This window comes from Pygoscelis adeliae, unplaced genomic scaffold (assembly GCF_000699105.1).
Source record: "Pygoscelis adeliae isolate BGI_AS28 unplaced genomic scaffold, ASM69910v1 Scaffold71, whole genome shotgun sequence".
NCBI lineage: Eukaryota > Metazoa > Chordata > Aves > Sphenisciformes > Spheniscidae > Pygoscelis > Pygoscelis adeliae.
Window position 1 is genome coordinate 6,731,088 of NW_008824356.1, and position 10,943 is coordinate 6,742,030.

General features: G+C 42.5%; 2 protein-coding genes across 2 annotated transcripts in view; one reads left to right on the forward strand and one right to left on the reverse strand.

The window, feature by feature from the left end:
- The window catches only part of ALKBH1 (alkB, alkylation repair homolog 1 (E. coli)), an 18,569-nt gene extending 9,734 nt beyond the window's left edge, over positions 1 to 8,835 (reverse strand). The window contains exons 1-3 of the mRNA XM_009319511.1: positions 8,803 to 8,835; positions 8,283 to 8,391; positions 3,576 to 3,738 (exon numbers count right to left, since the gene is read on the reverse strand). Of these exons, the coding sequence (XP_009317786.1) occupies positions 3,576 to 3,738; positions 8,283 to 8,391; positions 8,803 to 8,835 (305 nt within the window). The remainder of the gene's footprint in view (positions 1 to 3,575; positions 3,739 to 8,282; positions 8,392 to 8,802) is intronic.
- A 1,532-nt stretch (positions 8,836 to 10,367) lies between these two features.
- Positions 10,368 to 10,943, forward strand: part of SLIRP (SRA stem-loop interacting RNA binding protein) — a 5,440-nt gene continuing 4,864 nt past the window's right edge. The window contains exon 1 of the mRNA XM_009319512.1: positions 10,368 to 10,406. Within this exon, the coding sequence (XP_009317787.1) occupies positions 10,368 to 10,406 (39 nt within the window). The remainder of the gene's footprint in view (positions 10,407 to 10,943) is intronic.

The window sequence follows — 10,943 nt, forward strand, 5'->3', positions numbered from 1 at the left end:
CCCCTCGCGCGCCCCAGCCTCTGGGAAAATCGAACGATACAATGGACTGTTGAAGACTACACTGAGAGCAATGGGTGCCGGGATGTTCAAACATTGGGACACACATTTAGCAAAAGCCACCTGGTTAGTCAACACCAGGGGATCTGCCAATTGAGCTGGCCCTGCCCAGTCAAAACTTTTACGTACTGTAGAAGGGGATAAAGCCCCTGTAGTGCACATAAAAAGTATGCTGGGGAAGACAGTCTGGGTTATTCCTGCCTCAGGCAAAGGCAAACCCATCCGTGGGATTGCTTTAGCTCAAGGACCTGGGTGCACTTGGTGGGTGATGCGGGAGGATGGGGAAGTCTGATGTGTGCCTCAAGGGGATTTCATTTTGGGTGAGAATAGCCAATGATTTGAATTGTGTGACGTTAATTGCTATATAATACTGTATGTCATCACTACTATGGTCGCTATGTGCCATATCAACAGTATTACAGTAAGAATCACCCTGATTAATGCAGAATGAACTTTGATGAAACCGAGCAAAGTGCAGCGATGATAGAACCGGACAAGTGCAGTGGTGATGGGATCAAAACTGGCTTCAGCATGCAGCAATCCCACACCACACACCATCTCTCCTGCCCTGAAGGACTGTTATGACAGATGGAGCCCAAAGTCATGGACTAACTGAACTCAACAAGGGAATGATATCTGTGTGTATATATCAAAATACAGGAAAAGTGGTGGTAATTAATTGGAATGTATTGGAAAGTGTGGGACCTGGGCATGATGTAGACAGCATAGAATAAGGGGTGGATACTGTCCTGGTTTCGGCTGGGATAGAGTTAATTTCCTTCTTAGTAGCTGGTACAGTGCTGTGTTTTGGATTTAGGATGAGAATAATGTTGATAACACGGTGATGTTTTAGTTGTTGCTAAGTGGTGCTTACACTAATCAAGGACTTTTCAGCTTCTCATGCCCTGCCAGCGGGAAGCTGGGAGGAAGCACAGCCAGGACAGCTGACCCAAACTGGCCACAGGGATATTCCATACCATGTGACATCATGTTCGGTATATAAACTGGGGGGAGTTAGCCGGGGGGTGATGACTGCTGCTCGGGAACTGGCTGGGCATCGGTTGGCGGGTGGTGAGCAATTGCATTGTGCATCACTTTCTTTGTATAGTCTTTTATCATTATTATTATTGTTATTTTCCCTTCCTTTTCTGTGCTATTAAACTGTGTTTATCTCAACCCACAAATTTTACTCTATTCCCCCCGGCCCCTCAATTCTCTCCCCCATCCCACTGCCAGGGGCAGGGGGCAGTGAGCAAACGGCTGTGTGGTGTTTAGCTGCCTGCTGGGTTAAACCACAACATGCAGCAACACAGTAACTGTCCAATACATGCTGCTTGGAATAATTTATGAAGCCTACAAGCAGGTAACAGAGCATTTAGAAAATGGAGAGCCCACAACTTGTTCCTCTATATCTTTCAATCGACAAACAATGTTTGTAATTAAACATTTTTAGCACATGCCTTTTGAAAGTGCCCTTCTTTCACTACAGTGCTAGAGTGTTTGCACAACAGCAGGAACCCTAATACATTTGGTAGGTCCTTATTCCCAGAACTTAGTATTTTGCATGTGATTTCACACGTGATTGCTAAGGAGAGGAAAGTCTGAGTGTTATGTATCTGGAAACAACGAGTTCCTAGAGCTCTAGCAGCAGGTGCTCCTACAAGAAAGCACAGAGAAATTGCGGTGTAACTACGTTAGAAAGACAAGATGACTGAACAGCAGGGGGGCTTTGGTCTGAAGCTCCCTTTTTTCTTCACTCACTAGTGAAAGATTGCATCTATAAAATCCCCCCAGCCTTTTCCTTATACACAAGGACATATATATCCCCCGTAGGGATGCTCTACCCCATTTTATGCTTTTAATTGTCCCCAGCACTAAAGAAAATACCCAAACTCCACTTTGTGAAAAGAGCATTACATTCGTTTCTAGGAACTGTATGGACTCTCCCTACCTTGTGATTCCTGCATCCTGAAAAGAGCAGGTAAGCCATGACCCAAGCACATTTATGCATCTTCCTGATGGCTTTAAAAAGCATTAAAGTTGTGTCCAATCTTGGAAGTAGACCTCTTTTTAGTTAAGCACTCTGTTTCTCCCCTCCCTGAAAGGCTCTCACCCCAGATACTAGACAAGTTGGCTAGTTTGATCATCTGTCCCCTAGGTAAAAGCACAAATACAGCAGTTTGCTCACTTGAAGACTCAGGCAAGTGCTTATTAAAACTGCCACTGTTTCTGCCAGCCATCAATCTTCCAAACACTGTTTTCAACTGAAGTGGATTCAGCTGCAAATTAACCTCTGTTCTGATCATTCTCTGTGCACGCAGGAGGTGCTGCTGGGAAAGGCCTGTCAAGCTGCAACAGTACCCCACTTTTTTCAGCTGTAGGGCATAATGCACAATACTTTCAAAGAACAATTTTTCAACCTTGATGGAACACAAAAAAGGTGTCTGAATTTCTGTAACTAATTCTGACTGAGCCTGGAAAAACAAGTGGGGGCATAACTTTTCTCCTAGGTGCAAATATTTAGAAGTCCAAATCTTGCTTTTGCCATTCCATATCTTGTAGATGTTAAGACTATTTTTGAAAAAAAAAAAAAGGTCTCAGCATGTAAATTTACTAAGAGACTGAGGTGGAAGATAAGAGTTGTAGGGAATTCTGGTCACTCCATCACATGAAACAATTGTTATGAAAAATGAGCAGTGAAGTCAACAAGGTAATGATAAATACCCAAATAACTAAAAGATAGATTCTGTTTATAGTACACAATCTTGTATGTATTTTTTCATGTGACTAATTTAAAAAAAAAAAAAGGCCTTTAAAACTTTGACTTTAAAACTTTCTACTTGACTTCAAAACTTGGACAAATTCTCCATTGAACTTCCAAATCAGGTAGAGGAAAGGCAGCTGCGTCAGCCACAGAACTCTGAACCTGTGGGAGTTTTCAGAGTAAACAGGATTGCCATTAAAATGGTACATTTAATCACCATCTCAGATTGAATGAAAAAAAACCCCACCCAAACCAAAACAAAGAAATACTTTGGAAGATAAAAAACCCACAGAAACTAGCTGACTTGAGAAGTTAAAAAAAGTGCAGATAACAGTCTTTTAATTACAGTATAATAGGTCTGACAGCTGACTGGGAAGAAGAGCTAGCATCAGTGGGGTGTTTGGAAAGGATCCCTTTTGCCTCAGGAAAACTGAGGCCTAGAGGGACCTCATGGTTCCACTTGTAGCTGAGCTTAGCAAACTTCCAAGCACCATGGTATCAGCCAGGGTCACTATTTTACATTTGACTACTAGAAAATCCCATTGTGAGTGTGAAAGCAGAGAATTAACAAGGATGCACATCAAGCCATGAAAAATCCATCTTTAACTTGGCATATCTGACACCATCTGTATACTGCCAGCATGGACACAATCTTTTTCAGCTTCCCTTCCCTGCTCATTTTTCTTAGACCTCCTCAGAGGTGAGACCTTCTAGATCCGTTAGTTTTGACCACCAAAGGTTATTGTGGACTTACTTCAGCTGCTCCTTGCTCTGTCCCCACAGGTCAATGGTCTTCTCAGGAGCCATGTGCAGGTCCAGGTTGCAGACATTGGGTTTCTGGGGGTATAGCTTGAGACACTGTTTCACCCAGTGACGCTGGCAGCCCGGAAGGAAAGGGTTTGGTATGAAAATAAACCCTGACCACAGAGAAGAAGGGAGGGGGTGGGGAGAAAGTATGATTAGGCATATCCCTGTTTTTTCTAAAACGAGAGCAATGGACAGAGGTTGGAGGTACTGAAAAAACACCTTAGATATATAACCACTGACTTTGCATGTAAGCTGATGAAATCTATTAACAGGTCTGAATAGTTAAGTTAAAACCTATTGTTTTTTTTCAGTACAAACAAATGGTGGCCATAAGGTAGAAGGCAGGGAGGGCAGCCAACACTGGTCCAAGTAAAAAATGACAATAAAGGACATACCTGTGTAAGGCATATTGATTACAGGTAGATACAGGAGTAAGAACTTGGAAAGCCAATTGCCTTGGAGTAAATTTGATTTTGAAGTGATTCAGCAAGATTTTTGTCTTGAACCCTGCAAAGTTAAAGTAATTCTGGCCTAGTTTTTCTAGACTTCAAACTAACCTCGTCGCTGCCTCTAAACTCAGCCTGTCTTATCGCTACTTCAGTGTCATTAACTGAGGAGAGCAGTCCACGGGCTGAGCAAGTCTCTAGTAACGCAAACTGTCCTCTCCTTTGCTTCATGCTTATTTCCAGGCAAGTCTGGTTGCATCCATCTTTGTATTTTGGTACGGTAGTACTCAAAGGGGATGAAAGTCAAATTATATCCCAAACTGCTTGATGCTGACTGCAAATACTTTGCAGTCATTGTTAATTAACAAAAAATAAACATGTAGCTAGTCTGCACATTCAGTTAGCCAGGCACCTCAGGCAGAGTTCAAGCAGCAGCCCAAATAAGAGGGTTAGCAGAGACGTAATGGATCGATTTGGTCTATATCTTAACAGACAAGAGTCCTTGACATAAGATCTGCCATCACCAGGAGTGCTAACAGGATTCTTCACTGGAATTTTCTCCCCAGCACCCCAGGGGTGTTTCCTTCTAGGCCAGGGTCGACGGTATTGATGAATGAGCGTCTGATGGGAAGATGCTATTAATCTGTATTGTACCTACTCTGAGAATCAAGGCACTCTCTCAAAGACTGTCAATTCAGTAAGACTCACCAGCACAAAATTCACGTACAAAGAGAGATAAGGGTATAGGAGGAACAAAGGAAAAGGAGGGTTCAAGGTTTTGCCCTACTGCATCTTTTTGAACTTCTCAGTCATATCAAGTTAAACAGAGACAAAAATAGATGAAAAAGGAAGAAGCAAGGCTAGGAGTCTCAGTAGGATATAAACTTGCCTTGTGGCCTTATAAAAGTGGTAATAAAAGCAAAGCAGCAGCTTCCTGCCAGCATATCTCACAGACCTCACAAGATTAAATTCACTGGTTAGAAAAAGAGCCTTCAGTGTATTAATAATATACTGTCATTCATTTCACTCCATTCCCTGCACCTTCAGACTATGGCAGCCTTCTGATAGGTCTGGTTACAAGAAGTTTCTTTGCCAGAAGCATTAAATTTACTTTCTGTTGGCCTCTGCGTAGAACAGAATAATAATAGTGCCCTTCCCATCTACAGCCTTTAATGTGGGGTTCTCAAAGCACTTCACTACTTTCATGAAATTACGCTCTACTAGGTATGTATTAATGAAGGAATTGAAGCCTGGAGGGCGAGTTACACACAGAGCCGAGAACAAGAATCCAAATGTTATGACTCTCGTATCAGAAGCTTAGAACACGCTCATGTCTCCCCAAACCTTTCATTGCTTACTCCTAAGAAACCAGATTAGTCTAGATATACAAAAGCAAGAACAACTAAAAAGTGGGTTACTGCTATGCTTCTGATGTCAAGAAAGGCAGAAAACCCTGGATTTCTAACAGTTGCAGAATTTTACTATAAAATTCTACACTAACGTTCAAGACTAATAGTTCCCGGGAGGGCCAATAGTGCTAGAAATCAGTGACTTATCAGTGACTTATGGGAGGCAGAAGAGTAAGAAATGTTATTTCTGTAGCAATCTTTCTGAGCTGACTAAAGAACACCACAGACAAGTTTTGAAAGCAACACAATTGAACCTCTCGGCCTTGAAAGAGTTGGTCTGAGTGGAATGGGCAAAAGACAAATTCTTTGGGGATCTATATACTAAAGGAATCTGCCTTGAGGAAGCAGATGCAATTCTCTTACTGCAGCAAAATCTTGCGGCACACCAGGAATTAATTTACACTTAGTGAAAGTGGTCTCCAGCCTCAGTCAAAGGAAGGATAAGACACACAAGATGTCTAGCAACAAGAACAACCCCTTATAAAACCAATTTGTGTCAGTTACAAAGACCCAAAGACAGCATCACCCACATTTCACAGAACTCAGAACACTGCAACAGAAATTCACCCAGCTTCCTTGGTCTTATATTTCATCGCTCACTGTGGGGACAAAACCAAATGACTTCCCTTCCATTTACCCATAGACAAACTAAAGAAATTCTAACTTATTTTAGAGGGCTATTGGGGCAGTTGGTTAAATATCTTATCATGCTTTAGGATGTCCAGATAAAGGTAGCTGGAAAAGAATAAAGTATTATTCTTTTCCACACACGACCTGATTCTAAACAGGACTGAGAATTTGTTAATGTATTTGCATTTCATTTTAGTGAAAGGTTTTCTTTGTCAAAGCAGAAGAAAAATGCAGTTAAGTGGAACACTTGTAATCCCCTCCCCATGTAATTGCTAGGAAAGACATTTAGACAGACATAAAAAGACAAGTGAGACCAAGCAAGGGCAACTATAATATGACAGGTAAGTGGAACAAAAAATTTACAGGAACAAGAAGAGATGGAAGCCTTTCTCCTGAAGTTATTCAATTCCCTGTGTATTAACCATGCCAGATGGCTAGTGTGGCTGCCTCAGTTTCAGAAATGGTAGGCTGGCTTCATAGCAACCCACACAGACACTGACTGCAGTCCCAATGAACCAAAAGAAACATGAGAAAAACCAAAATCAATCAAACAAAAATCCATGAAATAAGGAGGATCTGGGGAACTACAAACTCATCAGCCTTACTAAAACCCCTGGTAAGATTATGGAGCAAACTTTCATGACAGCCATTTCCAGACAGAAGGTGGTTGGGAACAGCCAGCATGGATTTACTGGAGGCAAGTTTTGTCTAACCAGCCTTATTGCATGCTACAGTGACATGCCCAGACAAGGGGAGAGCAGGGGATGCTGTTTACCCTGGCTTTAGCAAAGTTTTCCAGTTGGTCTCCTGCAGCATCACTGGAGCCAAACTGGGGGCTCATGGATTTTATGGGTAAACTAAAAGGGTGAGCAAAGGCTGGCTGGGCCACCAGGCTTAAAGAACAGTGATTTGATGGTTCAAAGTCTAACCAGTGGCTGTTATGAGCTGCGTTCCTCACATTGATACTGGGGCCAAGACTGATAACTACATCTACATCAACAACCTGGACGATAGGATGTTCATCCTTATCACACACACAGGGAACGCTAAATTAGGGCAGCAGTGGATATGCTGGAAGCTACTGCTGCCACTGAAAGGCACCTTGACAACCGAAGGAATGGGCCAACAAGAACCTCAGGAAGTTCAACAGCGATAATGCTGCACCTGGGGCAAAATAACCTCATGCAACAGTATGGCTTGAGGACCTGAAGACCAGGGAGCAGCTCTAAATCAAAGGGCCAGGGGGTCTTGGGAGGACAAATTGAACACGAGTCAGTAGTGCACCCTTGCAGCAATAAAGGCTGACTATACATTGGCCTATATTAGTAAGAGCTACCTAAAGGGGCATTATAGAGAAGGTGGAGCCAGATTCTTCTCAGAGGTGCATAGCAAGATTATGAGAGGCAACAGTCACAAATTACAGCAAGGCAAATTTTGATTAGATATAAGGTGGGGGAAAAAAAAAAATCACGAGAAGAGTGACCAAACACTGGAACAGGTGCCCAGAGAGGCTGTGTAATCTCTGTCCTTGGAGATTTCCAAAACTCACCCATACAAAGCTCTGAGCAACCTGATCTAACGTTCAGCTTAACCCTGCTTTAAGCAGGGAGTTGGACTAGACCTCTGGAGGCCCCTTCCAACCTAACACCTTTCTGTGATTCCACCAGGTGACCTGCAAACCTAAGATCCATTTCAGTTTTTGAAATAACCTGCCTAATGAAATTACTCTGCACCTTGAATAGGACAAGAGGTTCTTATTCACTTATCATACTCAGTGTTCTACACCAGCAAGTAGATGCCACATTTCAGTCCTGAAATGACTGTATTTCAGTCATTTACCTAATTTTCATGATATATGTTGAGGAAAAATAGATGCTACAGAAATATAAAATCTCTATCAAAGACAACAGGAATCCATTCTCATGAGGGATGGTCTGGATGATCAGAGACTGTGAAACAACTGGCCCTTCTGTTCTCACCTTCATATATATTGCCACATCCCATCCTTTAGCAGACTCGTTTGTCCTCCTGCACTTAAAAAAACATTGAATTGCACTTAGGCAAACCAAAATATCTTTTTCAGGCAGGGCAAGGAGGATAAGATGGAAGATGCCTGAATCCAAAGCAACAAAGTTGTGTTTAATTTTTCTTGAAATCAGAAATACCTACCTGGATACCCATTGAGGCCATAGGCTTTCCACTGGCTAACTGGCTGTAATCCTGCTCTGCAGGCATCTTGATCACTGACTGAAGAAATACTGAGCTGTGATCTGAACACCTGGCAAAAGAAAACAGATCTGGTTAAAGAAAAAAAAGGAAGAAATATGAAACTCATCCAAAAATAGCACCTATAAGAAGGAGTGCTACCGTATTCCAAGGTAAGTCTCGTGAAAACGCCAACTGTACCACAGAACTATTGTCTAAGCAACTGTGACCAGAACAGGGCATGCTGCTAACAGAGCTAGTATGTACTCAACACAAGAATCGAAAGGTACCTACAGTTTTTACAACACTTAGGGTTCAGGAGAGATGTCCTCCATTCATTCAAAAAACCAAACAATTTATACCAATGAGAAAAAATTCGGCACTATTCATCCATTTCCACAGTACAGCCTCATCATTATAAAACATTCTGGTAATTATCAATCTCTGTTAGAGAGCAATATTTAGTACCCATAACACTTTATACCTTCAAAGAATGTTCCAAATACAAGTTGCTCATGATCCCATAGGGTAGATGACTATTCTCATCTGTAATTTACAGAAGGAGAAGTAGTATAGTGATGAAGTGGCCAAAGTTGCTTGATGTGAAGGACTGCAGAAACCCTGTAAATTCTGAATACCACATTGCCACTTCTGTTTCCAACAGCAAGGTCAACAGCTCAGGGCTTAGCAAGATATATTTTCTTGATGTACTCTCTTGGGTCGCAATAACACATATATTTAAGCTGCAGTAAGCCAACACTTGCTGAAAAAACCAAACTCATCCACTGTGTTGCCACTCCCTTCTTCCCTTAGGACTGGGAACCGTCTTAGGGGGGGCAGGGTAGAGGCAGGTTGGTTTTGTTCTAGCTTAGCTCCCCTGTCCAGCTCTCTGTGTGGCTGTGCAAAAGTACAGGCTCATATAAGGGAAGAGCTGGCCAGGCATAGTGGGAATAAGCAGGCAGAGACAGGCAAGACTTTGTTTATGACAATTTAAAGTGTCTATGAAATTAAGGCTTTTGCACGCAGACTCTGCAGTGGTGAATGTGGAAATCAGTTTCTCTGCAAGGCTGACAGCTCTGGTTAATGTATTCTGAACAACGGGTCTAAATTATGTACACAGAACTTGTAAGAAAACTCTAAACTAGTGCTGGGCAGCAGCTTCTGGCAACGTGCTCACTTTTACCAATTTTTCAGCTCTCTGCCTAAAGCAGCTTTGTGACTGCCAGCCTTGAAGAGCTTAGTTCAGAGTCCTGTCTGCAGAACGTCCCCAGGAAGGCTCCTCCTTTGACTAGAGACTGCCACCCCTCTGCCTTCTCAAACTGCTTACACACTGGCCGCTGTCAAGGCTTCTGGAGAACAGGAGCTGTTTCTATGCTGAAGAATTGCATGTGCTGAATCAGTTAAATAAGCCTGGTAGCAGGGCAGCTGGGGTTCTTCACACTTCACTGAAGAACTCAATCACTTGAAGCAGTTTTCTGAGAGAAAAGGAACAATAGTATCTGGGCCAATCTGCCTGGCCTGTAGCTCTTCTTAAAGAGAAAAAGCAGATGTTTTTAACCTGGGGTAAAGAGGAATAAAAGATGCTTTCACTAGTAAGTTATCAACTGATCTTAGAAGGTAACAGGCACAAAGAGAATGATATGGAGAGAGGACAGATGCTCATGATGCTTTCAAGTACTTTGAATTTCCCAGAAGGGCTGTAATTCTGGAATCCTTTATTTGATAAAGGATTGCTGCAAGCTCAAGAAAGGCTGAAATGTTAACAACTCCCTTGTTTAATGCTAACGCCTTGAACAATTTCACATGGGTCAGGTTTTGTGTCCCATTAACAATATCAAAATTATAGTCTGAAAAGATAGAAAAATATATATTCTAATAAAACAGTAAAAAGAAAAGGCTAAGCATTTGAACTATGAAAAATTAGGCAAAGTTTCATTTTAACTGTATTTCCTACTCCCTTTTTTCATATAGGCTCATACATAGAAAATCCCTGCTTACCAATACTTCAGCAGATATCCGTTATCCTTTTGTGAGGTGACAAAATGGAAGATGAATTCAAGGGATCAATTCTCCATCACTCAAGACATGGTAAACTACTAACCATGATGGCTAATACTTTCACATGTGCTCCTGACTCTGTGCCCCTAATCCACTGCAATAGTTGGACTTGTCCTGATGGCTAAGCCAAATGTTTATTATATGGGAGTAAGAAAGGAGAAGAAACTTTACCAACGGGAAGACAAGAACCCTGGGCACACACTGCACAGTGGAGGGAAACTGATCCCGGCTCCCTCTCCAGCTCACCCAGGTATTTAGGGCTAAGACAAGGACCAGTAGGCCCCAAAAACAGTGTCAGCTCCAATAGTGAAACTTGCTTTTTTCCATCCACATGTTCCTTTGCTTCACTTAAGTAAAGTGTGGTTCTATTACAGGCTTTGGAGATCCCTTACTGCAGTGTAGGGAGCTAATTAAACATTATAGGGAGTAAATAAACATAAGCAAAAGTGGTAAATCTGTGAATAGGCGGCGCGCTGGCCGGGGCGGCTGGGACAGCACCTTGTGCCCTCGGGCAGCCGGCCCAAGGGGCCCCTGGGCGAGCCTGCCTCTGGGCCCCGGGGGAGGAGG